The sequence below is a fragment of the Alligator sinensis genome, unplaced genomic scaffold, assembly GCF_000455745.1.
Source record: "Alligator sinensis unplaced genomic scaffold, ASM45574v1 scaffold730_1, whole genome shotgun sequence".
Classification (NCBI taxonomy): domain Eukaryota; kingdom Metazoa; phylum Chordata; order Crocodylia; family Alligatoridae; genus Alligator; species Alligator sinensis.
In genome coordinates, this window is record NW_005842027.1 from 2562489 (window position 1) to 2584943 (window position 22455).

A 22455-nucleotide genomic window follows, 5' to 3' on the forward strand; every position below is an offset into this window, starting at 1 on the left:
TCCCTACACTAACAACACACCTCAAAATCTCTCTCAAGCTGACAAAGGCAGAAAATTCAGAAATTAGGCTTTATCTTCCTCTTCAGCTTCTGCTTTTCCTCCCTAACCCAAAATTTGTTATTAAGAAAAATAAAAATGTTGACACTAGGGAGTTCTTTACTTACAGACTGGTCTTCATTGATGGGGTCTTGCACACTCCCACTGCACTGTGGGACCCAAGGTGGGTCAAACATTGGCACAGAGGGCATTCCCAGGACTGGGGAGGGCAGGGTGAAGTTTATACTTGGTGGAGGGATCTACAAAACACATGAAGAAAAAAAAATTAGGGAGAGAGAGAGGGGAATTTTAAGGGAAAATAATGATTGGTGGCATTCCTTGGTTTTAGCCTCCTTCTGCAAGCTGGGACAGAAGCAGCTGGTATGCTCAGTTCAGGTTTCAATAACAGATTGGGTTGTTTCAAACAGTAAAGTATTTTTGGCCAAAGAAGAAACATTTGAAATGGTTTGTACTATTTTTTATAAAAGCAGATTTCCCAGTTTAAAGACAAATCCACTAAACTCTGGTGCCACAGACCCACAGGATGGGGTCTTCTACATAACACAATACCAGCCATACTGCCTAGGCAACCACCCTTTATAGGGCAACATGTTTCTACAGCTGTGACACTTTCAGTGATCAATTCTCTAAATACAAAGGAAAGGTCCTGCCTCTAGAATGACAGAAAAATCTAGGGATGGAAATCTTACAAATCAATCTTTTTATTCTTCAAAGAAAACAATTATTTGAGGTATGCCAAAGGTGAAAGATGAAACTGTATTCAGAAAAAAATTAATTCACTAGGATAATAGCATATACATGGTGTAACAGTCTGCAATGAATGAACCCATTTCCTGGGCATGCATTTAAAAATTAAACATGTTAAATGAACAATTTATGATTATCTGGGATTTACAGCATCTCCAACAATGGTTAAGAACAAGCAGACAACTCCTCTGACTAAACTGCATGAATCAAAAAATCCATGATTAATCTCTATGGTACAGATTCTGCTATGTTTGCTTAAGTTGATAAGTAATAAGTTCAACAACAATAGCTAAGTTAGGTCCTATATATGCACTTTGTTGAAGCACGCACAATATGCTTCTGTTAATATTTATGAATACAATTGGAAAAGTCAGATACAATAATTCATCCTGTTTCCACAGATTGAACTACCAGCTCGCTGTATTATAACTATTGTGCATGGCATGTTTTCTATACCATTTCAGAATCTGGTAGGAGTCTCTCTGTTTTATGAAGCAGTTCTGCACCCAATAAGCTTTGCTCAGAAGACCCTCTTTTCTCTCCTGCAATGATGTTGGCATTTAACCTTCATGTCAAAGCGTATTTACCTACATGGCAAACTGTGAAGCGTGGTGATATGTTTTGTTTCCTCTCATCTACCTTAAAGATCTGTTGAGCTCCCTCCTCCATTCGAGGCCAGACTTGATATCTAAATCTCCAGAGGGTGTGGAATTTGAGAATGGCATTCAGTCTTTGCACTGTCTCAGGGTGATGAAATTCAGACATCAGCATATCAGAAACAGCCTCTGGCACTTTCACAGCACACAGTAGGAACATGGCAGCTGCATGGAGGGAACATATAATCAACTGAGTTTTTTCACAATACATTTATTTTTCAGATAAAATTGTAGCTGTATAAGAAACCCTTGAAAACAAGATTAGCTGCACATTTGGCCTGGTGAACAACAACACATTTTTAATGAACTTTATAGGCACAGATCTATCCTGAAGTGCTTTATAAAGTGCAGGTGATGTTCTTAACATTGACTTCCCTAGTCAAGAGCTGGGAAGAAAAAAAACAATTTTTTTTTTTTTTACCATGTGGGTTTACATAGAGGGATACTACAATCGAAATCATGTCTCAATTCCTGGGGAAGTCACAGTACATTGAAAAGAACATAATTAAAAACAAAATCTAACAATAAATCATGTCTTGGTTAAGCAATAACAGTAACAATAAGAATATAAAACAAGCAAGAAATTCCCTGAACAAATAAATTATGACATCCCAGAAGCTCAGACAAGTTCAGAATTCAAATATCTACAGTATAACTAAAGTAACTTCAGATTAAAAGGAAAGATTTTACAATTAGACTTAGGGCTCAATTCTGCAAGGTTGTCAGAAATCCAGGGAGTACTGGCAAAGACTCCCTTTGAAATGAAGTTAGGGGATGTAAAGGACACTAAGCATCACATATTGCAAGAACAACTCTAAATAATTACTAGCCTGAAGTTAAGTGATCTGTGGATAAAAAGTAAGTGTTTTAGTTCAGAAATAGTTACATTTACTTACCTTCTGTTCTGTCACAATAAGCTTACAAGAAGAAATAAAAATGTTAAAGATCTCATATGTGGAAATGAAAGTCAAGGCCAGTTTTTAGATGAGGGTTTCTGAATTAACTTAGGTAATCAGATGCATATGAATACCTTACTTTCTTTTGTGGAAAAGATTCAAGGCCCTGGGAGTCCGTGCTAGAGGATCCTAACGTTAAGTTGTGAACTGTGTTTGGAATGTGGTCCCTTTGCACCTAATATCATAACTGTCATTAACTAGAATGAATGCTGATGGGCTGTAAAAGTGATTTTCTTAATTGAAAAAAGTTAACGTGTTATTGTTTATTTGTTGGGGGTTTTATGGCAACATGTTGGAACCCAAGTCATGGATCGGAATGCTGTTGCAGCAGGCAATCCACAAATAAAGAACAAAGAGATGGCTCCAATCCCAAAGTGTTTGCAATCTAAATGTAAGACAAGAGGCAAGAGGTAGAGAGACAGACAACACTAGGACACAAAAGTAAATCCTGGGTTATAGTGTTATTTACAAATAGATGGCCAGCTGCAGCCTGGCTGTCACATAAAATGATCAGGGTATGACACATAGAGAAGAAATGCCTGCTATGACCTGGGAAAGGATTTGAGGGTAATTTCATGAACCCCCAAATAAATATGGATAGCTGGTAGATCACCCCAAATCTGGTGTGTTGGGGGGTGCTAAGTTTGACAATAAAAGTGGCAGTCTCCTATTCCAATCCTATGGAGGCTGTTTAATACAAATAGAGTCCTGGCCTCTGTCCTTGAAGTGTTGATAGCTCTCTAAACTGGGTTCATTTCAGAAGTCCAGGAGATATATGGTGCTTGCCAACCTGTTTTCTCCTGGCATTGATTCTGAAGGTCCTACACACTCAGGCTTTGTTTACACAGCAGAGAGCCACAAGGCTGCTTCCTTGGATTCCACTGCTCTACGGGTGTAAAACTCCTCTGGCTCTGTGGGCTGGTGGACCAGCTGTGCATGCTGCTTGTAATGTAAGTGCTGGCTCCAGCTCTGTGCACTGCATGTAGCAAGCACAAGCGCTGACCATCCACATGTGGCATGTAGGGCTAGTCTAGTGTGTGCTACATACAGCACACAGCACTGGTTTTAGGCATGTGCTACATGTGGCACCCATGCCAAACCAGGCCTGTGCACTGGATCCAGTACGTGGAGCTCGTCTATGGGCCCAATCTGGACCAACCCTGGATCTAACATGCAGGGCCAATCTGGGGGTGGGGCACCATATGCAGCACATGCCCCATACCAGCTCCACGCTGTGTAAAGCCCATGCCAGAAGGGCTCCATATGCCACATACAGCACACAGGGCCAGTTTCAGCATGTGCAGCATTGCAGTCAGCAGCACTGTGAGCTGCAGGATTCAGCTCCATGGGTCAGAAACAGCCCGGGGGCTGTATTTCTGCTAACCCTGCACTACTCCATTGTCTGTCGAGGGAGCTTTGGACCATGTTCCTTTCCCAGCTGGGTGATGTACTAGTTCTGTCTCACAGAGTTTCCTTTGTATCTCTGGACCTTCACCAGGATTTTTTTCATATGATAAAAGGTCAGAGTTAAAAGAACAAGTGCAGGTTAAACTGCTTTGGAGAAGAGAAGACTGAAGGGGGATTTTATAACACTTTTCAAATACAAAAAGGGTTCTTTGTAACAGCCCAAATCTGAAGAAAACTTGTCCAGCATCTCTCACCACAATACAGCTGGTTCAACAGAAGATATTGCAAGAAAACCATTGCCTCTGTTATAGAGAGGATGGGAATAAATTGGTCCCTATGCCCACAAGGGGCAGGAGAAGAAACAGGAATATAATGAGTGGAAAAGTAGAAGCAGCTGCACTGTCAGACTGGCCATTGGCATCTGCCTGGCACTACCCTATTGCCCCCAGGATGCTGAGGCATCATCTTACACCTCTGAGGAGGAATAATGGGCTTAAATTGCAGCAAGGGACACCTAGGTTTGATATGTCTAACTATAAGGGTGCTTAAGCACCATAACAGGTTGCCTAGAGAGGATGTGGAATTTTCTTGTCTAACCTGCACTTAAAAACTTCCAGACCCCTGACTGGAATGGCTTACACAGGGATATTTCTACTTGAACAGGGGGCTGGACTAGGTGACCTCCTAGGATCCCTTCCAGCCTTTTTTTCCTCCTAGTTCTACACCTTAATATTTAAAGAGGAAGCATTGGAAAGGTAGGTGTCACTAGGTGGTGCTATTTTGTATCACCTGAGTTCTTTTTCTTTTTGTGCCAGTTCTGCCTGTTCTCAAGTCTTGCTCTGAGTTGTACCAGTTAGGCTGGGGCTGGAGACAGTCATGCAATAAGGCAAGATGCTCTAACCCCTAAGTGAATGCTAGTCCTACCTGAGGAGAGCCATCTCGTAACAACTATTTTTGTCACTGCTTCAGAAACAGAAACCGATCAGAGCAGCTGCAGGAGGAAGGCAGTGCTCTCTTGCCCCCACTTCAGGAGCCAAGATGGGTTTTTCCGTAGACGAGGGGGACAGGAAGCTGTCAACAACTTTCTGATGGAAGGAGAGAGATGCAGAAAGAGGATGGCCCTTAAATGTGTCACACAAGATTATCTGCTCTGTACAATACTACTGCAGTGGTCCTGTCATAGGTCAACCCTATATATAAGTTGTGCGTGGTGTCTGCTTTCCTTTTTCTGGAAGGAAAAGGTTGGTTTAAAATCACATCAGTTTTTCTGAGAACATTTCAGGGATTTCTATCTACTTCCAAATCTGATATGGGGGGTTTATAGCACCACCCCAACAGAACCTCTGCTACTTTACTTCCCCAAAATCATTTAATTCAAACACCATGTTTTGCCCGTGATACTCCTTTTATTTTCAGTCTATCACCTCATTAATGTACCAACAGCTTTTCCTTTTATTTCTCTTTCCTGAGCAGTTCAAACTTGTCAATGCCATTCAGCTGCAGCCATGAGTATTGTTCCACCATGTTTCCTGTGTCTTCCACATCTTCCAGCAGGAGCTCTAGTTCTTCCATTTTCTTGCTAAGGAGCCTTGCATTAGTGTACAGATATGTGGTGTGTTGTTTTTTAGTCACTGACCACTGTATCCTGCCAGGGTTACATACCATCCTTTCACCAACTGGATCATCTGTCTCATTTTGAAATGCTGCTCTGTTGTCACATTTTGTGATGCATTTTTTGTGGGGAGAAGAGGTGGGCACACAATGCATTTTGATCTCTGCTTTAATTTCTCTAACTAGGGTAAAGCTCTTGAGGCAGAGTTATTTTATGGAAACCAAGGATTTGGAATTAGACTGAGAGTCACAAAAGAGGATTGTCTGCCTGCTATTTGTGACCACCTCTAATTAAGTCCTCATCCAAGGAAAAGATGATGTGCAAGGCCACAGCATCTGCTATGGGACAGCAATGCTAACTCATCTGTGGGGTGGGTTTTCTTACCTGCTGCTCCTGCCATATGCTCATCCACACTGAGCAGCAGTTCCCAGGCAGCAGGCTGGATGTCCCCATACATTTCTTCTGTGAGGATAGGCGCTGCCTTGATTAACAGTGACAAAGGTGCTGGGGACAGGCTCATTACCTGCAGAAAACAAAACCAAATTTTATAACTGAATTTGCAAACTAACAAGAGTGAGTAACTTATTCAATGATTTCACTATTTTATTGGATCATGAAATATCTCCGGACAGTCCTTGGTTTTAATAAACTCATTTAACACTTTGCAGGAGCATATTTCAGATTACATATGTTGTTTATAAATTATTTACCTTGATTCCGTGTCATTGACTACTCGTGACTTATGTCGTGTGGCATTATTTCTGCTCCCTAATTCAGTGACTGAACCAAGAGGAAACAAAAGGTTTTCGGAGGTGGCTGCATGAACATTACTATAATTATTCACAAAAGTCTTCACAAACTTACTACTGTCCATAACCTTGTGAAAAAAAATTCCCCTTGCATTAAAGGTGGAAGTAATTGAATAAAAAAAAGTTAAAGAAAACTACTACATAGTGCTACAAATTCACAAGTTGTAGTTAAACATATGCTCTCACATTTTTTTCCCTAAACCAGTGTCTGAGGCATTAATAATAGATCCTATCTGGATGTTCAAAGGCACAGACTCCCACTAAATTGGATTATAATTGCATATATTTAATTAAACCTTTGAGTGAAGTCAAGGTAACTGCTGTTCCTCCTTTCTCCATGGTTATTCCTATGTCACTGAGGGTTGTCATGCTCCCCCATTGGCTGCTGTATAAGTCCTGCACTCCAATTCTTTCCACTTCATATACAAGCTCAAGTTTCCACAGGCATTTCCAGTCTCACTATAAACTCAAATAAGTCTTGGTAGAATTGATATTAGTCAGCATAGAACCGTGTACATTGGCACAGCCATTACCTGATGCCTGATGTATTTCAACATTCCAGAGTCCTTCTTTCCTTCCAAGTTGATGTCTATAACTCTCTTCTTTAGAGATGGCGTTCTTAGGCATGATTTGTCTGAGCACTGAAAAAAATGGAGACCAGGCATTCAAGATTTGTGGGTCATGTTGTTTAGAAAGTCATGGAAGTTCAAGTGGAGTTCCTATGGACCAGGTGGTGTTTGCCTACGAAGGTACAACAGAAGATCTTCTGGTCTGATGTGTTCAGCAGCAGCAGCAGTAAAATGATGTAACTAACCCTAGTTCTAAGGATATTTTAAAAATCTGCTTTCAATGTTAATTTCCCTAACACAAGATCCAAAGCAACTGGCAATATGGCAAGTCAGAAGGAAGAATGTGTTCACTGAAAGTGCAGTCAGATTACCTCCTTGAAAGCTTAAAATGGGGTTCATTTTAGAGTGAGAGTGCTTTAAGAAGGTTAAATATCAAGAGTCCATAATTTCCTAGTCAAAAGCTTTATGGACAAGGAGTTTGCTACCAACAGCACTGATACATGAACTCTTTTTTTCCTCTCTTTAGAAAATAAAAGTACAAGGCCAGGCCCCATGAGGAGAGACTAAGGGAACTAGATCTCTTCAGCCTCCTCAAGAGAAGGCTGAGAGGAGATCTTGTGGTTGCCTACAAATTCATTAGGAATGAAGGAGATGCGCAGCAAAGAGCTGGAGATGCGCTCTTCACCAGGGCACCTCTTGGGGTAACAAGGAACAATGGTCACAAACTGACAGACAGCAGATTTAGGCTGGACATCAGCAAAAATTTCTTCACAGTAAGGGTGGGCAGAACTTGGAATGGGCTTCCAAGGGAGGTAGTGCTCTCCCCTACCTTGGGGATCTTTAAGAAAAGGCTGGATAGGCATCTGGCTGGGGTCATCTAACCCCAGCATTCTTTCCTACCTACTTTCACTCTTTCCTGCCCGGGGCAGGGGGTCGGACTCGATGATCTGTTGAGGTCCTTTCTGACCCTAGCATCTATAAACCTATGAATCTATATGTACATAGTCATAAAGGTAAAGCATTCTGAAACCTGTACCAAGCCAATTATTGTGTACTGCAGTAACAATGAGAAATGCACTTTCCCAAAACAAACACTGCCATGATCGATTCAATATCCCAGTACTGCATACATTTCCTTAATATCTTGGGGTGGCTTCAGTTTTTAGCCTATTAATTAATGCATGAGAGTTTTAAAACTGGGTGTTAAATCCACTAGGGGAGGTGCCAACTGTGACCATACTTCATAGGAAGTGCACATGGGGGTGAAAGGAAGTTCAGATAGCTGGGAAATGGCTCCCTAAATGGTCACAGTATGGATAAGGGAGTTGCAGCATGGAATAGTTTGACAACTATCAAGCTACAGATAAAATATCTTTATTAGGTAAGAAATATATTAATTTCTTTCCCAACAGATTCTTGTGGGAGGTAGGTAGGTTTGTGCAGATGCCTGATCACCTGGTAACCTTTTCTTTATTGTTATTGTTTTATAGTCTTTTGACTTGGATGGATTATGAAACACTGTAGTTTATCACTTGGCATTGAAATTCAGTATTTGAGATGAAATACACCCCCAGGAATGCACATTAAGCTCCTTAGCTACCATGTTGCCAGGTTCCCATCTCTGGCTTTCCTGCTGGCAGAAGTGATAATTGTTTCCTTTCCTAAATGCGTAGCTGCTGCATTGCATTTTGTGTCAGGGGAAATAAATGCAGGTTAGTGTTCTTCAGAATGTACAATCACTGCCCTTTAATTAGTTTCCTCTGTGCTTTGTTCCCTATAACTATATCCAGATTCTTAACTGGACAGGCAATTAATGATCTATTGTTTGATGGAAACATGTTATGAACTCACAATCACCAATTCATTTTCTGTCCCCAGGGATGAGGAAATCTTTGCCCAATTGAGATTATGGCATGAATTTAACAAATGCCTCTGCTTTCAATTAAGGCATTATTATTGCCACTTGAAAATGTAAAACATATATATATATACACACACACATATATATCACATGTATTCACAATACCTGCATCCAATCCATTCTGCTCTGGAACATAACTAACAACCTGTTATAGGCCCTAACTCAACACTATGTAAAGTATATGCCTTTAAGCACACAAGTAGTACCACTGAAGCCAGTGGGACTACATATTAGGGGTTTAAAATAAAGCACTTGTCTGTATATGCTGCTGAACTGGTCTATAATGTGTGATACAATTGGGATAATATAGTTGGGGATGGTCCTGCTTTGAGTAGGGGATTGAATTAGATGACTTCCTGAGGTCCCTTACAACCCTAATCTTCTATGATTCTATGATATATGGTAATTTTTGCAACCTAACATTAAAAGCTACAGTTAACCCTGCAACAAATTAGTTATGTACTGGCTTGCTCACCTCTTTCTGTTTTTTCCCCCTTGCCACACTATTCAGTGTGTTGCTTTCTCGGAGAGAGTCCACTGTGTCACCGTACAGGAGTTTGATGGCCCGAACTAGCCGGGCACAGGAGCGGCTGTGGTGTAGATAGCAATGGGGGTGGCAGTAATCAATGTGGGTACATATAAAACTCTGCTGGTTGCACAGTAGGATCATGACCTGGAAAGCAAAGAAGGGGGAGAGTTACCCATAGAACAGCACAAGCTAGGGAAGGTCTATGTTTTCATTTTGATCTAGTAATACAGACCCACCTGAGTTAGCTTTAAACTAGACAGTTCAGTTGTCAGTAGCTGCCCAGCCACAGCAGCCTGCAGTTCAATGCATAGGAATTTACTCTGCAGCTTAAATCGGTTTTACAGCTCACATTGAAGTCTGTGCTCCTTCTTTTAGGCTGATAGTAACACCTGAGCTAGCTGGTTTGCAGGGTTGTGAATGCAGTGCAGACATGCATCTAGATTTGTGGCAAAAGAAGATCCAAGAAGACTAGGGCTCCCTTCATTTCATGTAAAGACTCTTGTATCCCAGAACTTCAAGCAAGAGCCAGGGGTTATCAGTTATTTGACCATCATTAGATACTGCTCCACCACTAGGCTTTTCACTCGATTTCTTTCAGGGAGGGGGTATTAGGGCACCTGTCATTTCCAAAGTGGGAATAAATCCCATCCCTTTCTCATGTGACATCAAAAGATATGGCTGCTGTAACTGCAGCTGGTTTTAAACTAGCCATCATGGGTGCATCCAGATGAGCGTGGCCATGTGGTATGTGGCACCGCAAACACATCTGCAGTGCCACATACTGCACAGTCAGGTGCTTTCTGTGCTGCAAGGGCATACTGCCCATATGTGCGCTGTTCCGTTTTTGGTTTTTTTCCCATGGGTTTTTTTACCCTGGGGTATCCAGGAGTAAAAATAAACTGTGGTAAATCCCCCAGAGCAGTGCATATGCAGGCAGTGCACACCGCTGAAAAGCAGAGCTGGGCTGCCAGGAGCTGTGCTATGGCTGCCAGCTAGGCTCTGCCAGGCAGGATTGCTGCTGCTGCAGCCCCCGCCAGGACCCCAGGTAAGGCTGCTGAGGCCAGCACAGTGCTGGCCCCAGCCCACCCTACCACTGCCAGGGTAACTTGCCACTTGCCAAAGTGCACGTCGCATGGGCGTTCCCTGGGGACAAGTAGCTGCGGTGCAAGGTATGCTGCTACTACTTGTCTCCGGGGAACCAAATGTCTGCACTTATTTGGATGTGGCCCATGAGTACTGGAAGTAGCGTGGGCCTGCAGCAGCATGGATGTCAGCCAGGCTACAAAACCTTCCTTAGAAGCTGGGTAAATATTTGGGTATTTAGCCTATACTGAGCTTCATGCCACTGCCACTGGACTGCTACCGGAGCCCAAACTAGCCTGTGAAAGAGGCCTCCCCTTGCTCACTGCCCTTCTCAACCGCTTGTTCACCCCTGCACCTGATTTTCCCACCTGTTACCCTGGCATCATCATTATCTGCAGCTACAAGGGACACACAGTGTCTCCAGGGCTAGTACAACACAGTAAGGTTGTCAGAAACTGATCATGTATGAAAATCTTGGACAGTGGGGAAAATAAATACTAACAGGTATACAAGAGAGACTGAAATTGCCATCCCTTCTGAGGCATTTGGTATATAAACCTGTTTTTTCTTTGCTCAGATAGCCTGGGATTTTATTCACCTTATTATTATTCAACAGAGCAAAAATGTCTCCTGATTATTAGTGATGTTGGCCTCTGCATGGCATCAATTGCAGCAGATGATCATCAAACTCCTCCAGGCTTTCTTATGCATGCTAAGCACCAGGCAGGCAGAGTGATCAAAATAGCCTTAACCTTTGCTCCAATTTAGGCTTTACATTTGTGAATCTGCAACCTCCTAAACAAGTGAATGCATCATAACTTTGACTGCATTACTGTTCAGCTACTTGTGATCCAGTCCTCTTTCTGTAGCTGCACTCTATTACCTAAATACTAGTCCTCAGAGAATTCTGCTAACATTTGCAAAGTGGGCACGAGCTTTATTAATATTTATTATGTTATTTACTATTAGTATTACAGGAGTGACTGGAGAGAGAGAGAGAGAGGATGCCCCAGTGTTCAGGGTGTTGGGAGCCTGGGACTTGAGAGACTTGTTCAAGGCTGTGGACAGAAGTAACAATTGAAACATTTCAAAAGCCTTGGGAACACTTCAAAGGGCCAGCTGCACAAACATACAGGCCCTTTGAAATGTTCTCAAAAAAGCTGAAGTGCTTCAAAATAGGACCATTTGAAATGAGGTACCATTCTGAAGCATTTTACTTCCTGTTGCTTATGTAGGGACTCCAGAATCCCACAGTGATCTGCTCTGTTCTCTCTCACTCCATGGGGGAGGGAGGGAGAGTGAGGTGGAGGCTCTGCAGGCTGAGCGACAGCGTGCCAGATTGTGAGTTTCTGGATTCCACTCCCTGGTCCCAATCCCTCCTGCATTAAGAGGTCGGGGGCTGCTGCTGATGCCAAGCTCCCCAGTCCCAGTCCATTCTACCTCTCTGCTTCTGTGTCGGGGGGGTGGAGAGGTAGAGGGGATTGGAGCTGGACTGTTGCAGTCTCAGCAATGGGGAAGAGGGGAAAGTGGGGAGTCCCCTCCACTGCCCCTCTCCCCCACAACTCCTCTAAAGCCAACTTTTACCTCTGGTAGCATGTTCTGGGTGGAGAGTCATGGCTTCATGCAGCTGCAGCAAGTATTCCAGCCCAGGGATCCCACAGGGGCTGTACATATGTCCTTTTGTGAAAGGTTTCCAAGCCCATTTCACTGAAAATTTTTCAAAAGTCACTTCTGTCTGCACCCTTAAAAGTGTCAGCTTTTTGCTGACATTTTTTTGCTGAGGAAGTATGGTCTACTGGCTGGATGCATTCTGGGATTTTGGCAACCAGTTTTCATGTCAATGCTCTGCACAGGCTCAGTGTGTGACTGTAAGCAAGTCACTTAGCCTCTTGGTGTCTTGACTTCTGATCTGTAAAATGGGGATAACAACACTGTTCTTAGAACCTACACAATGGTTCTCAACCTCATTATACTTGAGGCACCCCTCAGAAAATGCCAGCTCTTAGTTTTCACTTTTTTTTTTACTAGAGCCATCACATAGAGGCATTTTTCTTTTGCCAGAACTCAGAAAACCCACAACAGGTCATATGCATTTAATACTGTGGATTCCTATTTTAAATCTCTGTTTTTATCTTGTGAATCATGTTTCCATGCCTAAAAGAGAACGCACCCGCACCGCATCTTGTGGCACCTTTGAAAGGATCTCAAGGCAACCCATAGTGCTGCAGTGCTCTGGCTGACTGATCTAAACAAACAAGACAGATGGGCAATAAAGTGAAGTACTTTCCCCATTTACAGATGAGGAACAATGTCTCTCTAATAGCTCCAGGTACAGAATGTTAAAAGCCTAATTCCACAATTAAGTGAGCATGGGGTTTGGAACAGGTTACTCATAGTGCATTATCATTATCATTCCTTTTTGCCACTGAAAATGTGAAATCTGGGAGCATTGCAAATGACCTGTACTTACATGCAGCCAGGACATGTTCCGATGGTAATTCTCCTCTGTGCCTGTGCTGCTCAGCACCTCGGGCTCAATGCTAGGCTCACTTGCGCTCCAAGGGCTCCCTTCTTCAAAAGAAAAATACCCAAGAGGTGGTTGTTTTCACAGCTACCTATGTGCTTAGTCTAGGGAAAGCACTTGTAAGCCAGGCCAGACTTGCCAAGACCAATCAGTGCGCACATAGTTGTGCTAGTGAAACTGCATTCAGATCCCCCTTTGCCCCCTGCCAGCAGCTGGCCTGGCAATTACAAGCACCATTCACAGTCACTGTTAATTCACCATCTAGCCAGTGATAAATACTGCTCCCTTTTTTGGGAGATGGGAGGGAGTAAAAACAATGGAAACAAATTCCTTGCATCATTAAGATGCTGCAAATTGTTGATTCAATGATCTGCATTGACTGGGCTCTGTGATTAAAAACATTAACAAAGATCCAACCTGAAATGGCATCACAGCCTATTGCTGCTACTACCAATGGGCAATAACATTGTTAAGTGCCCTCAGAAGTTACTAATGTACACGGGGATGAAAGGGGAAAAAAATCCTAGCTCTAGTCTGCACACTAATGCTAATGAATTGTGTGGGGAAGGGGAGAAAGCTCTCTGGTTAGTAACTGGCCTCATCTTAGTGTATCTGTTTCAGCCCTATGATTCATAAAATCATAGGGCTGAAAGGGACCTCAAGGATCATCTGGTCCAACACCCTTCCTGAGTGTAGGAATGTTTCTCCTAAATCATCCCTGACCGATGCTTATCTAGTCTCCTCTTGAACATCTCCAGTGAAGGAGAGTCCACAATTTCCCTGGGCTGTCTACTCCACTGCCTTACTATTCTAACAGTATTCTAATAGTTTCTCCTGAGATCTATTTTGCTGAAATTTAAAGTAATAGCTTTACATCTATAATATTCATATTTTGAAGAATAATTTGTGCCTTCTGAAGACATTTTATTATTAATGGTATTAAGGAATGGCCATGGCTTAACTGAGGTTAGTTATTTCTCCTTTCTCCTTTTAAAGTAAATTTGCTACTTGAAAAGGCATCCAGATTAGGAGCTCTTGCTCCCATAGCTATCCACAGGAGAGGTGCAGCAGAGGCAATGCTGACAGCATCAAAAGAACCTCTAAAATTGGGAGATTAGTTCAGTCTTGACATCTATCCACTTTTTGTCTTGTCTGTTGACATCCTTACCAAGGATGCCATTTTGTGCCCATGGTGATGGAGATCTCTTATGATATGGCACAAAATTTGACTCCCACAAGAAAAGGAACTGGATTTTTGAAGCCAGAGGACATCATATATAAAATGTAATATTTTAAAAAATTTTACATATATGCCTATGGAGAATATGCTACACACTCATATGACATATATGTCTACAATATCATATGATATATAATATATAAATTGTGCATGTCAGCATATATATAATATTTTATATAACAATTATTACCATGGATAATAAACTAAGATATATAAAATATCCTATATACATGTAATATCATATGATTTGTTTATATATATGTCCTCCTAAGTACAAGACACATTTGGCTGGCAGTCCGGTCAATGTCAGAAGTTTAAGGGTTCAGGTCTTAACAATGAGATTTGAACTGACAACTTTTGTGTGGGACAGCATTTACTTTCCAGGGCACCAATGGCAGGATCTATACTCTGTCCTTCCTAGTTAAATCATACAGTCTATGAAGAGGAAAAGACCCCTGGCTTCACTCCGAGATTTGGTGGCTTTTTTTAACCTACTTCACCCTTGATGTTTATTTATTGTTGCTAACCCTGCTGTATCATTTCAGAATTTGGATGCTGTCTAGTCACCCCGCTCCCTTTGAGCCCAACTCATCTAAGTTACCTATGTCAGTGACAGTGTCCCTGCTGTGGGACAGCTGCAGCTCCTCATTCTCAGACTCTGAGTCCTGCCGTGATAACTTGGTGCTCTTTAGGCTGCCGGCCCGGCGAATGCTGGATAGGGAACCCCCCTTCTTCACCCGGAAACTGCGGGTTCCTTTAATCTGGAGCAAGCGGGAGCCTCCTATCCTGATCTTCCTGCTGGGAACTGTATTGAAAGAATAAAAGAGGACTTTTTTCCCCTTAATTTTTCCCCATTTTATGAAAAGAAATCCTAACCCGCCCTCCCTCCCTTCCCCTTCTTGCCAGACTGTATTGCAGCACCTTTACTTCTGTCAAGGAAGATGGGCAAGAGGATCCCTCCAAAGCCACCGCCAATGCAGTTCTATCAGTCAGCCAGTACGGGACGCTTTATAAAATTGTGCTCAGTACCTTCTTTCCTGGAGACATGTCACATCAGGTCTAGCCTTTTCTATACTTGAGATTAGCCCCGCATCAACCCCTGACTTCCAGAAAATGGAGTTAGCTGCACTGGTGGAAACCCCAGCTGTAGGCATGAAAAGCAGTGGTTCACACTGTTTAACTCCTGCTTGAAGCTGGAATAAACTCTGCTGGTGTAAATCATGGTCTTTTTTGCCCATGGATGGGGTTTACACTGGAGCAGATACTCCACATGCTGGTGACCAGTGGTTGAAACCCAAGCATAGACAAGGCTTCTCTGAAAAACCTATGCTTCTGCTGGCCAAGGGTCTGCAAACCCAGCTCTTCTCCTGCAGTAGGATCATCTTATTTCATTCACAAAGCATATGTGACTGCAGATAGGTAGCCTGCTTCGCCAGGTTAGCAGCACACATGGTTTCTTTGAAGTTAGATTTGCATAAATCCATGTCTTTGCCTGTTACTCTTCATCATTAGAATGCTTTTAAGGAAACAGAGCATGTAGTTCCTCTCCTTCAGACAAGTGAGCAGCTTTCAGGCATTCAAAACATCCATTGACACTTTGCATTTTTGATGAGCACAAACATGAAATGGTTCAATGTTCAAAGCACTGATCATTTGTACTTTTTTCTTCTCTTGCTTCAAAGGCAATACATGGAGATATATGAGTTCAAATGTTGCAACACTCAGTCATCGTACTGTAGATCTATTCACAGAGTACCATACATGATCACTTTTTGGCACTCTGTAGAGACTAGAATAGTGTATGTCTTTTTGTATACCACATGCAAGAAAAATATATAAATGTAAGTATATTTGGATTGATGAGTCATACATAAGAATTCCTCCATTATTCCAGTTTTACAATGTCCTATCCCCACCCACAAGTCCATTTTTGTTGCAAAATCCTATTGGTTGGGCAGAGCTGGACAAGTCTCCTTTTTGGAGCTATTCAGAACTGCTTATTAATCAGCTGGATAATTCACTTCTGAGTGACTTGAGGATCTGTCTTTCAGTGACCAAGCTGAAACTAAAACTCCATGAGAAGAGCTGGCTAGATTCTGTTCAGATGACCCTTAGCAGGGCTGGTTAGATCTCCTGAAATACACGAATGCTTTGCTGCACTTAGCCATACTTCCATGTAGCCTGCAGCACACAGTTAGCACATAAATGCCTCCAGGGGCTAAATTCTCATCTACATTGGCATATCTATATGTTGCACCTACCTGTAGCAGGTTAGGGATAGTAAAATCGTAGTTTTGGCATAGTTGTTAAGATACACTTGGGCTGACCAATGAAAGCAAAGTATTTACCATTCAAAAGGAGATGAAAAGAAAGGAATGGATTAGCACTTGGTCAAAGAGTTTGGGGTAAAGAGGCCTGTCCTTGTCACTGTAGGTGAGAAAGATTGAGTTACAATCACACAATAAAAAATTTTAGGTAGGTAATTACAGATTGAAGAAAAAAAAGATGCTTTGCATCTGCTATATTCTGGCCCGGATAAACTCCCAATGAATTAAGCTGTGGCCAAAGGAAACAGCAGTGCCTTTTTATTTCCTTTTTTTTTTTTTAAGAAACATGACAACATCTTGCATTTATTTAGCATATTTCAGTCCAAAGTAAGGCCAAGTACTTTGTTAACTTGTAAACTAAAACTCAGTCTTTATGTTGGGATTACTTTTCCCACCATTAAATAATGTGCAGTTTTAGAACTGCTAAATTACAGCAAAACCACACAACATCTTAGGACAAGAAATGAAGAAGAGTATGTGTACTGACACAGGAGACAGAATTTAGATAGGCAGAACAAACTGGAATGTAGAAAAGGTACTGGAGTTAACACTGCTACTCTTGAAAAAAATGCTGAATTTTACTTTGTCTAAAATGTCTGCAAAGTCCCGTGCTGGGGCAAACCTACTTTAGTACTAAGGGAAAATGGTGCATGTACTGACCTAGCACCACCATCTCCTGTTCATAGAAGGTTTCCCATTCCAATGATATCTCCTAGTCTTAAAAGATCTGCAGCCATGGGCAGATCCAGGATTTTGGAATGAGGTTTGCAGTTGCCACAACTGGTGCTGCAAACTTCTGCACTCCGCTTTATAACCGTACTGGGGTGGGCAAAGCACACTGCAGGGGCAGCATCTAGGAACGTTTTTTAAGTCCCTGAACCAGGTATGAATCCTCCCTGCTCTGCTCTCAGCCCCACCCTTTCTTCTGCTCCATGCTCAGCTGCATGTCCCCTCCATCACATTCCTCCGTTCCACGCTCACTCGCTGCTATTGTCCCCGCTGTCCTCAGGTGACCTGAGGGCAAAGGGAGCTTCAAAGTCACTCGTCTCACTCCAGCTGGGCCATGGTGGGATCTGGGTTAGCTGAGAACAATGGCAGCAGCAGTGGCAGCAGACAGGTTCCCCTTCCTTGTACCTGCCCCCCAGCTGGTGGGAAACACCTGGGGCATTGGGCAGAGAGAAGGAAGCTGACCACTGTTGTCATCAGCAGGGAAAATGGGAAGGGAGGGGATGTGCCAATGGCCACAGAGGAGAAAGGTGCAGGGGTTCTTACTTACTTCAGGGACTTAAAAAAGCTCCCTGGCTGCTGCTCCCACAGCATGGTCCAAAAGTGGGGTGCGACCATACCACCACACCCCCTCTGGATCTGCCCCTTGTTACAGCAGTTACTGTGGAAACCTTTTTTTTTAAATCATTTTATCCAACTCCATGTTAGGGATTTCTCATGCCAATTTTGGGGGGAATGTCAGCTTCTGACCATATTACTTCCAGTGCCTGATAAGTGGACCAAGATAAAAATTAGTTTGTGCATGCTATCTTTAGGATGACTCTTTGCAGCTTGATGGGAAACTGCTATCATAGCAGTCACTGTCACGTTCCACAGATAATTTTAAAAGCAGTTTATATACAACCTAAGTCTTAGAAACACTTCCTATATGAATATATTTACTTGTAGGTGGAATTATTGCTTAATAATCATCAATATAAAGCTAATGTGGATCTGTTACAAAGCCCTTTACAGTTACTGGGAATTTCTGTGGACTGCAAATACAAGATCTTATTGAAGATATCCCTGGACTACCTGCTTTAGCATACAGTATAATTCTTTATGGAATCATGCCATAGATTCCATCCCAGTAACGCATGTTTTTTTAGAATCTACATCTTATAAAGTCTGCATCTTTATATGGCTATTATGCAGCTGTTATACAACTTTTAAACAGTTCATTTTGCAAATGTTCTAAGCTATAAATCATCGCTTAGAGAGTCAACTGGAGAGTCACAGATAACTGTTTAGAAGATTTAGCCTCTAATTGCACATATTAACTGCTGACTGCGTATTGTATTGCAACACTTGTACTATCAGATAGTATGAAGTTCTGCATGAGATGGTTTTAAAATGGAAAACATTCTGCTGTTGTCAGCAAACACAGTGCGCTTGAGGTTTGCTTGTACGGTATACATTATGTTGGTAACATTAACCCACTAGCCATCAAAAGCCACATAGTTATGCGTTTTTCATGTGGTAGCAAAGAATTCAAAAGATCAGGTGTTAAACTACTGATTCAGTTAAATGCCATGAACTCGAAGCTTGAAGAGGTTTTTACAGAAAGGCCCCAATCTTAGCATGTGTAGTTTTCCTACGTAGATGAATTGTATCACAGCACAAAAAAAAAAAAAAAAAAAGCAAACACTGACACTTCTAACTGAAAACTGCAAGAAATCTTATTATTCCCCCCATTTGGTTCTGGTAACAGCACTGGTCTGTAAACTTAGAAATCTTTGCTTTTCACATTTAGCACATCAGACATTGGAGGCAGCTCAGAAATGATTCAAGGCATGTGGCTCTATGGCTTCCTGCTTTTTAACACAGTCTATGGAAATGGAGACATAAAATCCAGCGCCACATAACAAGCCCTGAGAATATGGAAGCTTTTTTTTCGTGCTGACAAACCTTTCTTCTCTTCACAGCCAGTGTCAGATTTGAGGGTGTGGCTGCTGCTGTGCAGAGAGTCTTTTGAGTCTTCATTTTCATCAAGAACCCCAGCAAAGCTGATCTTCCTCTCATATCTGTGCCGGTCCATCTCAGGGTCCAAACGCAACCTGCAGCTCTCAAGATCCTGCAGCAGCATGTGTACCACAGAAATGCACAAATAGAGTAAGCCCTCATACCCCTCTCCAGCCACAGAAGCCTATGATTTTAGCAAGAATTTCCCTTAAATAACAATCATATTCCTCTCAAATAAATTCCCTAATTACATCTTATCTAACATACACTGACACACACTGAAATCCAGCTCTAGTTTGGTTTAACGTATCTGAATGGGATAATGAGAATACTGAATGTATTGTTGTGATGGAAGGAGTTAATGACTGTAATGAGGTCTCTGCTCTACAGATAGTCACAGACCTTAATGCTGATATATGCACTAAGCCCCCCTTTTCAGAGCAATTAAACAGGAACCACAATTAAATCCCCACTTACGTGATGACAACTGAAAATCATGGGAAGCTACTACCCAAGACTCTAGATTATATGGTACAACCTAATCAGTACTATTGGCTTATCTACATTATGAAGCTACCCCTACCATAGATGCTGCTGGTATATTATGTTGGTTGAATCCCCTATCACAGATGCCATGCATGACAATACAAAGGAAGGCGCTTTAGTGGTATAGCTGTGTTGCCCAGGGGAAAGGGATATTTGATCTTTTCACAATGCTATGTGACATAGGTATGTGCCAGAAAAAAATGGTAGTTTAAGACCAGATCTAAACGATTTGGCCTAAGGGGTTCTCCTGGGACTAATGCCAAACACAGGGGCTAGGGGATTAGTCACAGCTATGTTTGAGTGTGGATATGTAAGATGCAGAAAAAAAAGTGAGAGAAGCAGTTGTGAGAGAAAGCAGAGATAGAGAGTGTCTTGAGCACAGAACTGACAGGAGAGACACACTGGGAAACAGCAAGCAAGGAAACTTCTTGATGCTGTTTGTTTCTACTGTGCTCAGAAAACAAGACTTTTGTAGATAAAAAGCATTGCACAAAAGAAATACCTCCTGAAAGAAACAGCCCTGCAAGCCCCTGAATGTTAGCTAACTTCTTGGGCAAAGGAGGTTAGTATACCAATATTCTATTACATACTCATCCATTTTCTCTAAACACAGATTGGAAGTAGAGTATGATAAAATCCCTAGAGGGGGCCTACTTCCAAAAGACAAACCCACAAAGTAAGTCCCCTGCATTTAAAAATGTATTTGTGACTCCTTCTTAGTGACACTGATAACTTTGAGAATACTCAGCAAGGGAAATGTCTAGAAATGTCAAATGGCAGAGATCTGCCTGTCCCAAAGTGCACCTCTGGCTTTGTGAGGATCCCCTACAATGCACTATTCTTGGGACATAACCAAGGATTTCTCACACATGGATGAAGATCATATTGGAACCTAATGGCACCTGTACATGTGCTGGACATCTGCTCCAATATATGCTAATGAGCATGCATTGAAGCAGAATTGATTAATCGATTAACTGAGCCTGCTGAAGCATGTTAATTAACTTGCTCCAGAAGCCTCTGTGTCATAGGCGACGTGTGGGGGGGCATGTGCCCCCCACCCCAAGATTGGCCCTTGCCAGCCGAGGAGTGGGGGGCAATAGCCGGTGCCCTCCCCCCCTGAGATTGTGGGGGCGCCGAGAGAAGTGCCAGAGGCACTTCCTTCCAGGTTTGCCACCAGCACTTCTGGTTTTGCTGCTGGCACTTCTGCTGGCAGCAGCGATTGACTGCTGGGGGACCCCGCCCGGCCAGCGATCGACTGCTGGTGCCCCCCAGTATCAGGAGGCACTGGTTGCCATGCTCTGTGTCATATCTATTTGGCATTCCCATGCTTAAAAATGGCAATGGGGGCACTTTAACTAAAGCTTGTCGAATAACCTTTAGTTCAAAAGCCCCCACTGCCATTTTGAAGTGTGGGACGCTGAATCCACGTGACACTGTGGGCGCTTTAATTAGAGTGGCTCCAAGAGCTGCTCTAATTAAAGTGCCCCCCCTCTACCCCAAAGCATATGTATAGATGCCCTAAATGATTAAGGACAACGAGAAAAGTTTAAAGCAACTCAGCCTGGCTAATTCAGATGCACTGAATTGTTTATGCTTAAACTGCTTCAGCTGACTGGTTCAGTTACAGATCTGTCAGTCCTTCAATGCTCACAAGGCCGTACTGCCATCAATAAAATCTGCAGATGTTTAGAATAGTGCAAGGTCAACCTTTCATCCAGAAACTACAGCATGGAGCAAAGGAAATGAAAGCTGCTGTACTGGAATTTTGTCTTTCATCAGCAAGAACAAAAACTAACTTCATCGTCATGTACCTGCATCTCTTCTTTAAAACAAAAGCAAGTCACAACATTTTTCTTGTATAAAGAAACTTCACCTACTCACTTCCAGTTCAAATATAACAGGACTCACACATTACTTCTTAAATGTTATTGGTTTAATGTCTGTTCAGTACATGTTCCACATTCGCACTGTTGCCATTCTTTTCTGATGGACTCTGACATAGCATTGCCTTTAAGTTTCCTTCCACCTGCATGCTACAGAATCATTCCTCTCCTCCCACAACAGAGTTATAAAAGCTAGTAATCAGCAGCCTTTTTGCCTGGTGCAAAAGCATAGTTTCCTATTGACCCTAATTACTCAGGAAGTTCTTGATTTCACACCTGCCTACTTTACTGAGATGATTTATAAGAGTTGGTATTATCCTGCTTTCTCTTATAGTAATTTATTACAGGGTGAAAATGTCAACAAAGACTTTGCAAAGACTCACAATAATTTCCTCCTTTTTAAGTCCCTCTTTTCTGAATACTTTTTCCTCTGTGTCTCTTCTTTTTCTCCTTTTCCCTACCACCCTTTCAGTTCCTTTCTGGCTCCAACTCAATTTCTGCAGGCACTTGGCCAACAATCCATCCATCTTCTCTACTGATCCATCTTCTGTCCCCCTTAATCCAATTGCTCCAATCAATTCACTGATGACCAGCCTCTCCAATCAATTAGCTGCTGCCATCCATATTATTTACCTGCAAGAGATTAAAATCTCTGCCTCATCAAACCCTATATTCATTTCTCCAATCTACTGTTTGCCTTCTAGTCAGCTTCCAAACCTTGTGGTTTCTAGTCTGCTTCTCCAGTCCATCAATTCATTCTCTCTTCCTAATCAGTTCTCTGATCCTCCCCTCCTTCCCAGTTCCTTGTTCAACTGATCCTTTTTTTTCCCTCAGTGAGACTCTACATTAAATTCCTGCT

The 22455-nt window shown here is 42.3% G+C and overlaps 1 protein-coding gene across 1 annotated transcript in view; it reads right to left on the reverse strand.

The window, feature by feature from the left end:
• UNC80 (unc-80 homolog, NALCN channel complex subunit) overlaps nt 1-22455 on the reverse strand; it is a 200673-nt gene that overhangs the window by 82765 nt on the left and 95453 nt on the right. The window contains exons 26-32 of the mRNA XM_006022285.2: nt 19111-19348; nt 12817-12917; nt 9210-9407; nt 6778-6885; nt 5820-5958; nt 1444-1625; nt 165-296 (exon numbers count right to left, since the gene is read on the reverse strand). Coding sequence (XP_006022347.1) covers nt 165-296; nt 1444-1625; nt 5820-5958; nt 6778-6885; nt 9210-9407; nt 12817-12917; nt 19111-19348 — 1098 coding nt within the window. The remainder of the gene's footprint in view (nt 1-164; nt 297-1443; nt 1626-5819; nt 5959-6777; nt 6886-9209; nt 9408-12816; nt 12918-19110; nt 19349-22455) is intronic.